Genomic DNA, 16243 nt, shown 5'->3' with positions numbered 1-16243 from the left:
TCCTTTATTCATATTAAGTCTTTGAAGTCTGGTGTGTATTTTATACTTGGACACATCTCAGTTGGACTTGCCATATTTCAAGTGCTCAGTAGCCACATTTGGACAGTGGCTACCAAATTAGATATGTAGCTCTGTCTTTTGTTAGTTTAGGAATTAGTTTAAAACTATTTAAAGTTGCTTTTGACTTTGCTCTTCGTTTTTTTTTTTTTTTTTTATTGAGGTATGATAACATACAACATATGAGTTTCAGGTGTATAATATAACGATTCAATATTTGTATATATTGCAAAATGATCACTACAGTAAGTCTAGTATCTCTCACCATACATAGTTACAGAATTTTTGGGAGCAGTTTAAGGCTCACAGAAATACTGAGCAGGAAGTATAGGGAATTCCCATGTACTCCCCTCCCCCGTCCTCACAGATGCACATGTTCCCACACTGTCAGCATCCCACTCTGGTAGGACTTTTGTTACAGTTGGTAAACCTACACTGATGCATCATTATCACCCAGAGTCCATAGTTTCCATTGGGGGTCACTCTTGCTATTGTATATTTGATGGATTTGGATAGATGTATAATGACAGGTATCTATTATTGTGGTATCATGCAGAGTAGTTTCACTGCCCTAAAAATCCTCTGTGCTCCACCTTTCTATCCCTCCCTCCCCAACCCCTGGCAACAATTGATTTTTTTACTATTTCTGTGGCTTTGCCTTTTCCAGAATGTCCTGTAGATGGAATCCTACAGCGTGTAGCCTTTTCAGATTGGCTTCTTAACCTTCATAACATGCATTTAAAGTTCCTCTGACTTTTCCTGACTTGATAGTGTTTCTTTTTATTGATGAATAATGGTCCATTACCTGGATGGATAGATCATAGTTTATGACCCATTCACCAAGAACATCTTGGTTACTTCCAAGTTTTGGAAATTCTGAATAAAGGTACTATAAGCATTCATATGCAAGTTTTTGTGTGGATTGAAGTTTTCAGCTCATCTAGGTAAATACCAATACCATACCTGGGTGGCTCAGTGGTTGAGTGTCTGCTTTTGGTTCAGGGCGTGATCCCAGGGTCTGGGATCGAGTTCCGCATTGGGCTCCCCATGGGGGGGCCTGCTTCTCCCTCTGCCTATGTCTCTGCCTCTCCTTCTGTGTGTCTCATGAATAAATAAATCTTTAAAAAAAATTACAAAGGAGCTTGATTGCTGGATCATATGGTAAGAGTATGTTTAGTTTTGTGAGAAATTGCCAAACTGTCTTCCATAGTGGCTGTACCATTTTGCCTGCCTACCAGCTGTGAGTGACAATTCCTGTTGCTATGCATCTGTGCCATCATGTACTGGATTTTGGCCATTCTGATAGGTGTGATGTGTTATTTTGTTTTCACTAGTGTTTCTGTTTTTTGCGTGTTTGTTTTTTTTAACTTAATACATGGCTCATATTTATGGATTGCATTGTATTTCTCTGAAAAAGAGCTGGGATGGGCAGCTCTGAAGGAATTGAAAAGTGAGGAAAGAAGCTGTTTGTAGGTTAGAGGTGGAAGTATGGTCCCGAGGAGGGTGCTTTGTTTCTTTAGCCTGGTAGTAACAGTGTGCTTATATCCTCATGGAAATGATGCAGAAAAGAAGGAAAGATTGATGATCCGAAGAATGGAGGGGAGAATCCGTAGAACAAAGTCCTCAAGCAGATGGCGGGGCCTGGTGCATGAGCAGAGGTTTCACCTAGGCGAGGAGGTGTGTGATGGATAAGCATGCCGAAGGGCACAGCTTTAGGTAGATGGCACGGAGCCTGTGGAAACATACTGCCAGTGGGTTTTCAAGCACATCATTAGGCCTCATGCCACCATTGGCAGGATGTAGTATGCCCTTCCTCCTTCATTCTGCAGCACTGAGTGTTGTCATAGTCTTTAAATGTTTGCAAAGTTTTAGCAAGAGGCCTCTACTCCTCCTCTTGTGAGACCCATGGAGACCAGAGCTTTGACAAGTACCTGGGTGCCTGGCCAGGATGCCCTTTTGAGACATACATATCCAGTATGTCATACTTCCTGTTGCCACCCACCTGTGCACGTGGTTCACCTGTAAGTCTCTGCTCTGCTTCTGCTCTGCTTGATTTCCACATCTCTGCTCCTTTTCCTGTCCAGCTCCTGCCAGGAGGCACCCTCCCCCCATTCCTTTATGCTCTTAGCTCTTTGATGAGTTTCTGTGCCTCCTTACTCTGACTCATCTCCTTGCCTTGTGAATTTCTTGGACCATAAAAATTTTAGTAACAATCCTGGAGACTGACTCAGTGTTATCAAACTCTGTATTAGGGAAATTGAGGATTCTGTAAAAAGCAAGTACTTTCTGTGGTTATTATTTTAGGTCACTAGCTAGTCTCTGGTTTGACTATCCCGGCGCCAAGTTCCTCCCTGTAGCCACATGAGTGGTGGTGATGGTGATGGAAATGGAGTGGATGGTGGGGGCTGCCCCTGGTCTGGCTGCCCGTGTTAGCAAGGCCGTATTGATGACAGGCTTGCAGGTATGTTACGTGAGTGGCTGGCTACCTTTGGAATAACCTCAGGTCACTGAATTTTCCAATGTTGCCTGTCCCACTTAGGGTTTCTGATTCAAAGCCTTTCCCAGCTTCTGTTCTACGTATGAGTTTTTTTCTTCCCCTCTGGCAATTTCTGGGCATTGCTGTAAAGACCTTTAGCACCCTATGCAAAATGACTGGTTACTGGGACTTTCAGATTTTAAAGGGTATGTGAACTGTAGCCAGAGAAGTTAGTAGTACTTTGATATCAACTTGCCACTTGAACACAGGAGATCATTTATATTTTAAAGATTGGTGAAGAGGAATGTAAGAAATACATATTTTCAGAGCTGCAAATCTTTTTTTTTTAACTGTCTGATTTGCTGCTATTAATAAATGCAAGTTATTTTTCTCTTTTGCCATATGGAGCTTAAATGCAGAGACCTGAAGTATTTTGTAAATATTTGAATGTGTGAATTGCTATGCTGCCAGATGACGGAGCAGTGGTGCTAAACTTGCCCTGGCATCCTGACTTGTTCTGAGGCTGGTTTAGATATTTATTTTCTTCCAGATAAGTAGAATCAAAACAAACAATAATTACATTGTTTATTAGACATAGAACATGATTTCATCTGTATAGAAACACTGTATTAATAATGGTTACATACTTAAATCCATTTTATGTAACTATAGTTCTGGCAGGTAGCCAATACCACCGTGCCTTCATTAATGCACAAAGCCACCCTATTTACTTCTGTAGAACCACTGGTCATTTGTAGGTAGGCCAATTCAGGAAGTTAACTGCAGTTATAAGAAAAAATGGAAAAAAAGAAAAAAAAGAAAAAATGGTTGGGGTGCCCAGGTGGCTCAGTCATGCATCCAGCACTTGATTGCAGTTCAAGTTGTGATCTCAGAGTTGTGAGATTGAGCTCCACATCAGGCTCCATGCTCAGCCAGGAGTCCACAGGCGATTCTTTCTCTCCCTCTCCCACTAGTGGCCCCTCTCCCTCTTCACACATGCATACTCTCTCATGCTCTCTCTCTCTCAAATAAATAAATAAATATATATAATATAATATAATATTTATTATAATTAATATAATTATTATAATATGATAAATATATATATTTTAATGGTTACAGGTTTTTTAGGCTTTCTCTGTTTTTTTGAATATGTAAACTGAAAGTAAATCCTAAAGAAAACGTACTTCACATGAGCTATAAAAAGGATGCTATAATAATGTAATAATATGGAATCATATGTAATAAATGTTGAGTTTTCAGGAAACACTTTTGAAATCTATAAATTGCTAAATATTTACTCTGTGATTATATAAATTACATGTCAAACATTAAACACTTAAGGTAATTTCACCTCTAACTTAGGATTCTATTATCAGGTGTTTTTTAAAGATTTTATTTATTTATTCATGAGACACAGAGAGAGAGAGAGAGAGAGAGAGAGAGGCACAGAGACACAGGCAAAGGGGGGAGCAGGCTCCATGCGGGGAGCTCGACGTGGGACTCCATCCTGGGTCCCCAGGATCAGGCCCTGGGCCAAATGCGGCACTAAACCACCAAGCCACCTGGGCTGCCCCTATTACCGGTCTTTTTGATAACTAATTGGAAGAGAACTTAAGTATTAATGTTAGTAATTATTTCCCAAGGAGTACCACTTGCTTAAAGAACTTGCATGTTCTGCTTTGGGAAAGTTCGGAAAAGACTATAGATACTTTAGTGACTACACATGTAGTCATCCCTGGACTTCAACACAGGGAGCTGATAAAAGTTCGTGTGTAAAATAAGGAAGGAAACTTGTGATTGAAGTGGGGAGCACAGAGTGCACTTGAGTGGCTCAGTCGGTGAAATGTCTGTCTTCAGCTCAGGTCCTCATCCTGGAGTTCTGGGATCCAGCCCCACGTCGGGCTCCCTGCTCAGTGGGGAGTCTGCTTCTCTCTCCCTCTGCCAATCTGTCAAATCTTAAAAAAAAAAAGTAGGGAGCACAAAATGTGAATTACTCATATGGACTACCCATTTCATTTTCTTCTTTGAGCGTTTGCTGGATGCCTATTGTGTGCTTTGTGGGACTTAAAAGTTGTTGAGTGTCTAATGAGAAGATGAACATGTGAAAGCATAAGGTAGTTTGTGTAAAGTATGGAGGTTGTACAGGAGTTGGAGTAATTTTGGGGGCTGTATTGGTTGAGGGGTGGGGACCAGGTTGGAGGAGAACAAAATTCACAGATAAAGAATGATATAGTACAGTGGGGTTTGAAAGGATGCCTGACAGTTGCCCAGTATAGGAGGGAAATGGGTGTTTCAGAGTGAGAAATGGCATGTACTAAGAATGGGGGCAGGGATCTGGAATTGTGAGGAGTAGAACTACTGGGTCGTGCAGCACTACGTGATAAGGGCCTTGTATGTCACGCTTGATCCTTTTAGTTAGGGATACTATTGAAGTGTTCAGAGCAGAGGAATATTCTGTTCACGTGTGCAGTCTGAAAGATCATCCCGATAGGAGGGTAAATAAAGTTATGTGAGAAAGTAGACAGACCTGGAGGCTGCAGACCAGACAGGAAGACACAGTTGTGCTGTGTCCAAGGCAGGAGTTGTTAATGCAACAAAAACAGGCACATTTGTGTTTTGTGTACATGAGTATCCTGGCTTTAGTCTTCACCTGGGCTGTGTGACCTGAGATGGGCCACTATCACCTGAGCGCTTTTAGTGTGTTTATGTCCTAAGATGCTGTGTTTTCTTTGTGTCTATAATAAGTTTACCTGTAAAGTTTTTAAATAGTATGTCTGTTTTTCATGTTGAATTTGCAGTTTCTTTTTTTGGATGTTACTTTTAGAATTAGAGATAAGGCTAGCAAGAATATGAATTTGATATCTTTTATTAAACATACACATTGGCCACAAATGACAGCTTATACCAGACAGTGGAAAACCAGTTTACTCAGAAAGGGTAAAATATCTTACATCACGGGTGTAGAACTCAATTGTTAGTGGCCTTCTCAAGTGCTTTCAGCAATCTGGCCAATTTAGGAATAAGTACATCTTCTTGTGGAAAAATTTCTGGGTTACAACATAGGATCTTACAGAAGTAAGTAAATAAAATATTGCTATTTAAATGTATTTTATGTGTATATAGGATTAGGGAGATGACACTTGTTTAGTGTTTATTCTGGTACATTTATTTTTTAAGAATATTAATGAAATCGAGGGATGCCTGGGTGGTTCGGTGGTTAGCACCTGCCTTTGGCTCAGGGTGTGATCCTGGGATCTGGGATCGAGTCTCACATCGGGCTCCCTGCAAGGAGCCTGCTTTTCCCTCTGCCTACGTCTCTGCCTCTCTCTCTCTCTCTCTCTCTCTCTCTCTGTCTCTCATCAATAAATAAAGAAATCTTTAAAAAAAAGTATTAATGAAATCGGACTGGATTTATCCTCCTGCCTTAACTAAAAGAAGGGCAAAATATCTCAAGCAGTAGTGTACCAATGCTGGACAGCAGGCAGTGCACAACAGTAATCCTTGAGAGATAGAAAATCCAGGAGCTGAGGGTTGGTCAACCTTACTGTCTGGAGAGAATTTGCAGGTCATGGCTCAGGAAGAAAGGAGAGAGTAGCCTGAAGAGTGTCTGATGGTTTCCTTGAATTGAGGAGATCTACCTGAGAACTTGTGGAGGCCAGAGTGAATTTGCAGGGCAGAGTACCAGAGAAGAGAGGGCTGCAAAGAGAAAAAAAGAGAGCCACGCAGAATATTCAGCTGGGTATTGATGAGCACATGCATGTGTGGAAACTGTATATCAAGGGAAGAACCCAGGAAGTGAGTAGTAGAACAATTCATGGAGCTCCTATGGGACCCCAAACAGTTTGTGTTCCCACCAGCCGGAGAGGGAAAATCTTGTAACGCAAAAGTGAGGTCACAAGGGTATTGCCTCAGTAGTGGGAAAGATTTTTTTTTTAAAGGTTCCATTTATTTATTCATGAGAGACACAGAGAGAAGCAGACACAGACAGAGGGAGAAGCAGACTCCCTGCAGAGAACCTGATGCGGGACTCAATCCTGGGACCCTGGGATTACACCCTGAGCTGAAGGCAGACCTTCAACCAGTGAGCCACCCAGGTGTCTCAGTAGTGGGAAAGGCTAAAGGTGCTCTGATCCTGGGAGCATCTCTCTACTGCCAAATAGGATGCTGCCTGATTCATGAATCACTTAATAAAACCAATTCGATCTTTTTATTTATTTATTTATTTATTTATTTATTTATTTATTTATTGAAGATTATTTATTTATTTATTTATTTATTTATTTATTTATGAGAGAAAGAGAGAAGCAGAGACACAGGCAGAGGGAGAAGCAGGCTCCATGCAGGGAGCCTGACGTGAGACTCGATCCCAGGTCTCCAGGACCACACCCCAGGCTGAAGGCGGCACTAAACCGCTGAGCCACGGGCCTGCCACAATTCGATCTTTTTAAAAGAAATGTTCAGATCCCACCTCCCAAATCTTACAAGCAAGCCTTGAAAGGACCAAGCTCTTCCCAGATAACCTAACTATGGGCCACAACAAAGCTCAGAAATATTTGAAGGAGTAAAACCATACCCGTTTTCCTAACACAGTAAAATTCACAGTGTTTACTTTCTAGTCAAAAATCATGCAGAGACAGAAGCAAGCAAATACAGTCCATAATGAGGTTCAAAATAAATAAACAGAAACAGATTCAGAAATGACACATATAATAGAATTATTAGGTAGACGTTAACACAGTTGTTATTGCTATATTCTGCATTTTCAAGAAGACAGAGGAAAGCATGGGCATGTTAAGGAGAAGCACAAAATGTAAGAAAACCCAAATGAACTTCTAGAGTTGCAAACTAGTGTCCAAGATGAAAAATACATTATATGAGGCTTAGTAACAGATTAGACACTGCAGAATAAAAGATTAATGAACTTGAGGAGATAGCAATAGAAGGTATCCAAAAAGAACCGTGAGCATCAGTGAGCCTTGAAACAACTTCACATGGCCCACAGCACTGTATGTAAGTGTCATTGGAGTTCCAGAAAGAAAGAATGGGCATGGGGATTATGAAAAGATATTTGAAGGAATAATGGTGGGAAAATGTGCACATCGAAGCAGCTCAGTAAGCCTCAAGCACAAGAACGATGAAGAAAATACACCACAACACATCATTATTGTATCACTGAAAACAATGTTTATTTTTTTGAAAAAGATTTTCCTTATTCATGAGAGACACACAGAAAGAGGCAGAAACGTAGGCAGAGGGAGAAGCAGGCTTCATGCAGGGAGCCCAATGTGGGACTCGATCCCAGGACTTGAAGATCATGCCCTGAGCTGAAGGCAGACACTCAACTGCCTAGCCACCCAGGTGTCTTGAAAACAATGTTTAAAAGAAAAATGCAGTTAGAAAAAAAAGATGCATTACACTTTGAGCAATGACAAAGGTAGACTTCTCATGAATAACAATGCAAGCTAGAAGTAGAGAAAGAACAACTTTAAAGTACGGAAAGGGAAAAGCATAACCTAGAATTCTAAACCAGCAAAAATATCTTTCAAAAGTGAAAATGATGCCCCTTTGGGGCTGCATGAAAACAAAAAGACACGAAAGTGAAGGTGAGATAAAAATGTTCTGACGTAAAATGTTGGAAGATTTCATGGCTAGTGGATCTTCATCAGAGAATATGATAAAGGAAACTCCAAGCAGAGGAGAAATGACACCAGATGGCAGTCTGGGTCTACACGGAGAAAGGAAGGACACTGGAGATTGTGACTGTATGGGGGAAATACTTTTTATATTACTTTGAAATACAATAATCTATTTAAAGCAAAAACAGTGAGGTGCCTGTCTGGTTCAGTCCATAGAGTGTGCGACTCTTGATCTTGGCTATGAGTTTAGGCCCCTGATTGAGGATAGAGATTACATAAAAATAAAATCTTAAAAAAGAATTTATTGGGGCACCTGGGTGGCTCAGCATTTAAACATCTGCCTTCAGCTTGAGTCATGATCCCAGGGTCCTGAGATTGAGCCCTACATCAGGCTCCCTGCTTTATGGGCAGCCTGCTTCTCCCTCTCCATTGCTTGTGATCTCTCACATATCTCAGATCTCTCAGATTTCTCTCTCAAATAAATGGAATCTTTAAATCTTTTTTTTTTCTTAAAAAAAATAAAGCAAAACCAACAATGCCTTATAGAGCTTACATGTAGAAGCAGCATGTCTGACAAGCAACACGAAGGCTAGAAGAGGGAGCAGAGGGCTCTTCTGTGGTGTAGTCATAAAGTCTTACTAGATAGATGTTTGTGGTAAATTAAAATGTATACTGTGACACTAATGCAGCCACTCCAAACAAAAATATAGCTCACAGTCCAACAAGAGATGTAAAGTAGAATCATAAAAAATTCCCAATTTTTAAAAAGTGGAAAAAGAGGAAAAGGAACAAAAATAAATGGGTCACTAGGAAAATAAAAAATTAGATGGAAAATTTAATAATCTTAATCCTATCTCATAATTGTACTTAACATAAATAGTCTAAGCATGACAATTTTAAAAGATTGTGAGAGTGAGAAAAAATCAAGACCCAGTTTTATGCTTTCTGCTATAATGTGCTTTAAACATAAAGATGCAAGTAGGCTAGAAGTAAAGTCATAGGGAAAGATAACGCCTTGCTTATATAAGTGAGAAGAAAGCTGGATTGGCTATGTAAGAAAAACAGATGCCAGAGCAAAGAATATTAGCAGGAGTAAAGAGTAATTTCATACTGATAAGGGGTCAGTTTATCAATTGGACATAAGAATCCTAAATGTCTTTGCACCTAATAACAAAGCTTCAAAATACGTGGAGAAAGACTGATAGTACATCAAGCAAAAATAGACAAATACAAATTTATTATGTTTGGAGATTTTAAGACCTCTCAATAATTGATAAGTAAACAGAAAGTCACTAAGGGCACCTGGATGGCTCAATAGTTGAGCGTCTTTTGGCTCAGGTCATGGTCCCAGGGTCCTAGGATCGAATTCTGCATCGGGCTCCCTGCAGGGAGCCTGCTTTCCCTCTGCCTATGTCTCTGCCTCTCTATGTGTCTCTCATGAATAAATAAATAAATACTCTTTAAAAAGAAAAAAAAAGTCAGTAAGGTTATAGAAGATGAATAACATTGTTAGCCACCTTGGCCTGACAGATGTTTATAGGACACTGCCCAACAACAGCAGCATGCTTACATTGTCTTTTAAGTAAATATCGAACATTTACCAAAGCAGACCATATTCTGAGCCATAAAAAGTCTTGATAAATTTATAAGAATTAAAGTTGTATAAAGCAGCTTCTCTGACTACATGGGATTATATTAGAAATCACTAACAAAACCATACACATGAGGGAACCATATCACATGTTAAACAGCCAATGAACCGAAGAAGAAATCAAGAGGTGACCAAAAAGTATTTTGGACCTAATGAGAATGAAAACGCAGCATATTAATGTTTCTAAAGTGCTTGCCAATGCACTGAGTTTAGGGAAACTTACAGTACTAACCCCCTCTTCATGCAAGAGAAAGGGCTGAATGGCTTGTGCTTCCACCACAAGAAAGTAGAAAATCAAAGAGCCGTTATACCCAAAGTAACCCCCCCAAAAGTAAATAATATCATAAAAGCAAAAATCAATGAAAATAAAATTTTTAAATATGGAAAATCCACAAAACCAAAAGCTGGGTTTTTTTTCCCCCTTTTTCCTTTTTTTTTTTTTTTTTTTTAAGTAGTTTCCACGCCCAGTGTGGAGCTAACGTTGGGCTTGAATTCACAACCTTGAGATCACAACCTGAGCTGAGATCCAGAGTTAGACATTCAAGGGACACCTGGGTGGCTCAGTGTTGAACATCTGCCTTTGGCTCAGGGCATGATCCCAGGTCTGGGGATCGAGTTCTGCATCGGGCTCCCTGGGAGGAGCCTGCTTCTCTCTCTGCCTATGTCTCTGCCTCTCTCTGTGGGTCTCTCATGAATAAATAAATAAAATCTTAAAAAAAAATAAAAGAGTTGGACACTCAACTGACTGAGCTGCCCAGGCGCCCCTGAAAGCTGATTCTTTTAAGAGTAATAAAGTTGATAAACCTTAATCCAGACCAGAGATTTGAATAAATACTACATAAGCCTGTGAAAAGATATTTAACATAATTAATCCTTAGGGAAAACCACAGTGAGGCAGCACCACACAGTCATTACAGTAGCTACAATCAACTCATCATATTGATGAGGATGTGGATTAATTGGAACTCTCGAAGACTGCTTTTTGGGAGGAATTTGGCAATTTCTCAAAAGCTAGACTTGTACCTACCATATTACCCAGTTATTCTGTTCCTTGGTATTTGTGCAAGAAAAACAAAAGCATGTGTCTACACCAAGATTCTACATGAGTGTTCACAGCAGCTACTATTTGTAATAGCCAGAAACTGGAAATAACCCAGATGTCTCTGAATGGGAGGATGGATAAACAAGTTGTAGCTTACCCACATAATGGAATACTACTCAGCAGTAAAAAGAAATCAACTCCTGAGGCACCTGGAGGGCACAGTCAGTTAAGCATCTACTTTCAGCTCAGGTCATGCTCCTGAAGTCCTGGGATAGAGCCCTATGTTGGGCTGTCTGCTCAGTGGGGAATCTGCTTCTCTGACTCCCTCTGCCCCCCACCTCTGACTCATGCATACTCTCTCTATCTCAAAATCTTAGGAAAGGAAAGGAAAGGAAAAGGAAAAAAGGAAAGGAAAAAGAAAGGAAAAGACCAACTCCTGATACATACCTGGGAATCCTCTCCAAATAACTATACTTTTCAAAAGAAGCCAAACAAGAGAGTATGTTGTGTGATATAACTTATATACAATTCTAGAAGTTGCATAGTAATGGATAGACACAGAAGTGGTCACCTGTGAATGGGATAGGAGGGAAGGGGATGTGGAGGAAGAGGGTGCAGAAGGACATTAGGCAACTTGGAGGGTAATGTTCATTATCTTGATTGCTGTGGTTTCACAGGTGTGTCTGTGTTAGGACTACTCCAATTGCATGCCTCAGTTGTCCAGCTTATTTTACCTTGGTTATACTTCAGTATAGCTGAAAATGCTTTTAAAAGATTCAGTGGAGTTTATATTTGTACCTCCCATTTAATCACAGATAGGAGAGTAACTATGTGGCAGATACAAGTGTTTGGTTATTTTGGTATAGTATGCACACGTGGGTATCTTGTAGTAATCTGTTACTTGCTTCATCTGAAGAAAGGCGTGGAGAGTAGAGGTTGACCCCCTTGAGAAGACTAGCTTCATACTTGAGCACTTTGGTCAAGAGTTGAGAAGTTTTGACTTTGATTCAGGAGGTGGTCTACCCTCTCCCCAAGGATCATCTGGCCTGGCTCCATGGCTTGACATACCACATGCACTGCTGATCCCGAATTATATATCCCATTGCAGCCTACTCCCGAAGTGTCTTACTTGTGTAGAACAAGCCCGCCATGTTTTTTGGATGTTTAACACAAACTTCATGGTACATCATCTAAAGCAAACCTTGGTTCTTGCCATTGCCCCAGCCTGTCTGGCTGTGTTTGGCATTTCTATTGTTCGTATGCCCACTGTCTAGGCATTCACATCTTCATCACATCCTTGGGTCTTTTGGCAGGCAAGTCTTGTAGTTCTACCTTCAGCACTTGTGAGTCTGACTGCTCTGGACCTCCATGGTTCCTGCCTGCACCTGGACCCACCTAGAACAGCATTACCTCCACCAGAGTTCATTTTTTACACAGTAAAGTTTCCTTTTAAGATGCCAGCTGGTTCCTACCTGTCCTTCTGAGAAATCTTTGGTCTCTTCCCATGGCCCTCAGCCCTGGAGAGCAGCCCCCGCCTGTCCCTTGTTCTGGTGGTGCTCCTGGCCTTCATCTGGGGCCTCAAGCCTGTGCAGGTCCCTACTTGCTGCCTCTGCTTGCAATGCTCTTCTCCCAGATTTTCATGCAGCTGTGTTTGCTTCTGTTGGGCCTTAGCTTTGCTTCACCCATGATAATATGGTGCCCTCCTTATAGCTCTGCTCTGTATCCTTGCTGAATTTATTTCTTCATGGAGGAATACTTCCTGCCATTGGAAGGCAGGTACTTATGTCTGAATTTGCCTGTCTGACACCTCTCAGGAAACTGTAGGCCCTTTGGGCTATTCACAGTTCCTTCTTTGATCTAACCTGCTAGGATGCCTGGCACACTGTATTTCAGTGTTTATGGCAGAGGGGTTCCTCATCACATATTGCTTCCCTGCACTCGATCCAAGGAAGATTTGTTTCTGCCTTTCCTCCTCTGCTTGTCTCCAATATCTGCCTCCTTCACAGTCTTGTCAGCTCTCCCTGATCCCGTGTTTGCATCTCATCTCTTTCCCACATACAACCTCATTGCCCAGTTAGCACTCGCCCACCTTACCCCTCTGGCCTCCTGCCCCAGGGCCTTTCTGCTTGCTCTTGGGAGTGTCCCTTTCCCGGGTACCTGTGTGGCTACTACCAGCCCCAGACAATCAGGTATCTCCTGGAGGGAGTTCTCACTGGCCATCCTGAATGGGAAGTACTGTTCCCAACCCCAGACACTCCTGCCTGCTCTATGTTTTTCTCCTTCTCAGTGACCACTATCTCATGTTCTGTATTTTGTCCTGATCTGTGTCATATGTAGTCTTATCTTTTGCAAGGATATTAGCTCCCCATGGGCAGGGACTTTGTTTTAGTTATTGCTGTGTGCTCAGTGCCTGGATGGGTGCCTTGGCACATGGTGGCTCCCAGTAAATACTGGATGGACAGACTGCCCGTTATGCAGATGAGCAGATGATCTGGAGCAGAACTGGTTACCCTCAGGTCAGCTCTGGCTCTTCTAATCTCTGGCTTGGGGACTTTGTAACCTTGAAGCCCAGCAGCTCCTTCTCTGAGTAAAAAGATGGCCTAGAAAGATCTGAAGGCTGTGGCTGTTCTATTGATGATGGGTTGTTTTTTTATAGGCCTAGGGACAAGAGATGGTTTTACATAGGGTTAAATCAGTGTGGTTTTTGAAATTGTCTTATTTTCTACATCTGGATTTGTTGGGACAGAGAAAGACATCTCCTCCCATGGTATTCTGTGGTTTGAGGAGCAGTCTGGAGTTTTCTGGAATACCACTCACTGGGATATAGTACTCTTCCCTTGATGCACAACCCACACATTCAAGTGATTGCTGAGTGGGGTCTGGTTAAAACCATGGAACCTGCAGATGTGACAGGTTTAAGTAGTTTTGGTCACTGGATTATAAAGCAGGTAAGAATATATGTGCAAGTCTTAGTGGTGCTGTTATTCACTCCTTTCATCATTCATTCATCTTTCACCCTGGCATCCCCTACCCACCCCCTGTGTAAGTACCTGGTCACCTGCCAGCCATCCTGGGTTTTAGAGGTGGAGCCTGTGGAGCCGGTTGTGTAAATGCACACTTGTAGTCCAGCGAACAAGCACAACCAAAGACCTATGTGAGCCTTGGAGCAGGAGAACAGAGCCTTCGAACAGGAGAACAGGGAGAGCGCCGAGGGCTGAGGGAAGAGCTGGGCTGCTGGCTGGGCAGGCCTGGGTAAGGTGTACTGGAGGAGCTTCTGGGTAGAACTGGAGACTTGGTAAAATACCTTGAGGTTCCAGCATGAATAACCTTGGCATCCGTCCTGGTCCTCTTTACACTCCCTTGTGCCACGTGTCCTGTGGCAGAGGACAGCATTGGAGGCCTGGGGGGATTTCTGTAGCCTTGATCCCACATGTGCTTTGGCTTGGAACCGTGGCAGAGCTGTGCCTGACTCTGGAAGGTCATGCCTGGCTTCCCTGCTCATGTACTGCCCAGGTCTGCCTCTCTTGAACCCCTCTTGAGAATTTGCAGGATGGTTCCTCTCTGCAGATGACACATCTTGGGCTCACATTGATTTGGATTAAAGTCTTGGCCCCTGCTTGCTAACCTTACTACTTTAGGCGTGTTTTAAATATGTGGGACCCGTTTGTGTGTTCTTGAAGCTAATTTTCCTTTTCTGATGGGTGATGGAAAATCTTTTGAAGAGAATCTAGGGCAGGGATCTTGCCTCTTACCTATTTAAAAAAGCAGACATTGAAATTGAGTAACTAGAGATGAACTGAGCAGCACTGATGCTGAGCCAGAAGGGAAGCTGGGTCTTGGATGTGTGGTGCCGCCAGACTTCTCTAATGCTGATCTTGCCTCTAGAACTAGAACACTCCCCTCCCCTCTGACATGGTTGGGGGTTTGTACACACACCTAGGCTGGAATTAATGCCTTGGGTGTGACCCCTCGTATGCACACACCTCTGGAAGAGTGGCTTTAAACTCTGCTGGGCAGTTTTCTTACTCCTACTAAGATGTTCTTTATGGTCCTTCTCTTTATTTGGAGTATTATGAGTTTCTAGTTCACTAGATAGAATTTTATTTAACAAATTCCCTATTTGATGCTTATGTAAACATACATGTACATTATCATTTAAAACTATATTGTATTTTTAAATGATCTTGGCTTTGTGGATCATGTTTTGAAAGTAGAATTTTCTTTTTCTATTCCAGACTCCTTTTAATTTTGGCATGAATCATAGAACACCACCCTACCCCGCTGGGGATTATTGCCTTCTGTGCAGAAGTGAGCGGAAAGACTCTTCGTTCTTAGAGAGTGGAATTAAGACTGCAAGCAAATTGGCCCTCTCCATGGCTCCCAAGGGCAACAGCGTGCTGCACCTGCCACTGTGGGTGTGCCCAGACTGCCGGCGGGCTGTGGAGAAGGAGGAGAGGCCCAGCAGCCTTGATCAGCCGTCGGTGAGTGCCTGGCACAGAACACATGGGCTTGTCAGCTTCCTTACCCTGTGGATTACAGAGCTGATTGATTGGGCAGTGAAATCATGAATTTGGGTTAGCTTTTTGGAAGGAAACCCCTCTTGCGCCATCTTCCGGTCCGTTGTTCCACCCTCTGGGGTTTTTGTCCTGGTCTTCTGTAACACACCTGCAGTGGGTAGTAGGGGACCTGCCCTCCCTGGTCTCATAACTTGGTCAGCGAGCTCAGGGGGCCCAAAGGATGTGTTTTGGCTTTTTTAAGTCTGTCCTCAGGATGGCAGTGCCATTTTTCTGGAAAGCTCAGAGACTCTTAGAGCATTTGGTTCTGGCTGGTTCCATGTGCTAGTAACTCACCTGAAATGTTTTCCCAGATGCAGTTCTCAGGTTGGGTTTCCCCACCCTGTTTTTTCCTCATTTCTTGCCTCAGTGAAATGGAGGCATTCTGAGGCCTTCAGGCATACATGGGAAGGCCTCAGCCTTAGTCTGCTATTTGGGTTCTAGAAGGAAGTACTTGGCTTTTGCAACCAGGTAAGGTCCCACATTGTAGGGCTTTTCTTTTTTTTTTTTTTTTTTAATATTTATTTATTTATTCATGATAGACAGGGAGAGAGAGAGAGAGAGAGAGAGAGGCAGAGACACAGGCAGAGGGAGAAGCAGGCTCCATGCCGGGAGCCCGATGCGGGACTTGATCCCAGGACTCCAGGTTCGCGCCCTGGGCCAAAGGCAGTTGCTAAACCGCTGAGCCACCCAGGGATCCCCTGTAGGGCTTTTCTGTTCCTTTTATTTTTGCCTCTGAGCAGCTACCAGTTTCCTGAGCTTTTGTCTTCAGATACCTCCCTACATGAGGCCACCACCACCGTGCTCTATTCTCTGCTGCACCCA

The 16243-nt window shown here is 42.4% G+C and overlaps 1 protein-coding gene across 5 annotated transcripts in view; it reads left to right on the top strand.

Annotated features, from left to right (window-relative positions):
- FAM193A (family with sequence similarity 193 member A) overlaps window positions 1-16243 on the top strand; it is a 165467-nt gene that overhangs the window by 50324 nt on the left and 98900 nt on the right. For all 5 annotated transcript variants that reach the window (XM_072803976.1, XM_072803964.1, XM_072803966.1 and 2 more), the window contains exon 2: window positions 15101-15346. In XM_072803976.1, the coding sequence (XP_072660077.1) occupies window positions 15119-15346 (228 nt within the window). In that variant the 5' untranslated portion in view covers window positions 15101-15118. The remainder of the gene's footprint in view (window positions 1-15100; window positions 15347-16243) is intronic.

This window comes from Canis lupus, chromosome 2 (assembly GCF_048164855.1).
Source record: "Canis lupus baileyi chromosome 2, mCanLup2.hap1, whole genome shotgun sequence".
Lineage (NCBI taxonomy): Eukaryota > Metazoa > Chordata > Mammalia > Carnivora > Canidae > Canis > Canis lupus.
The sequence above is the reverse complement of the archived record's forward strand: the minus strand, read 5'-3'. Positions and strand labels throughout refer to the sequence as shown.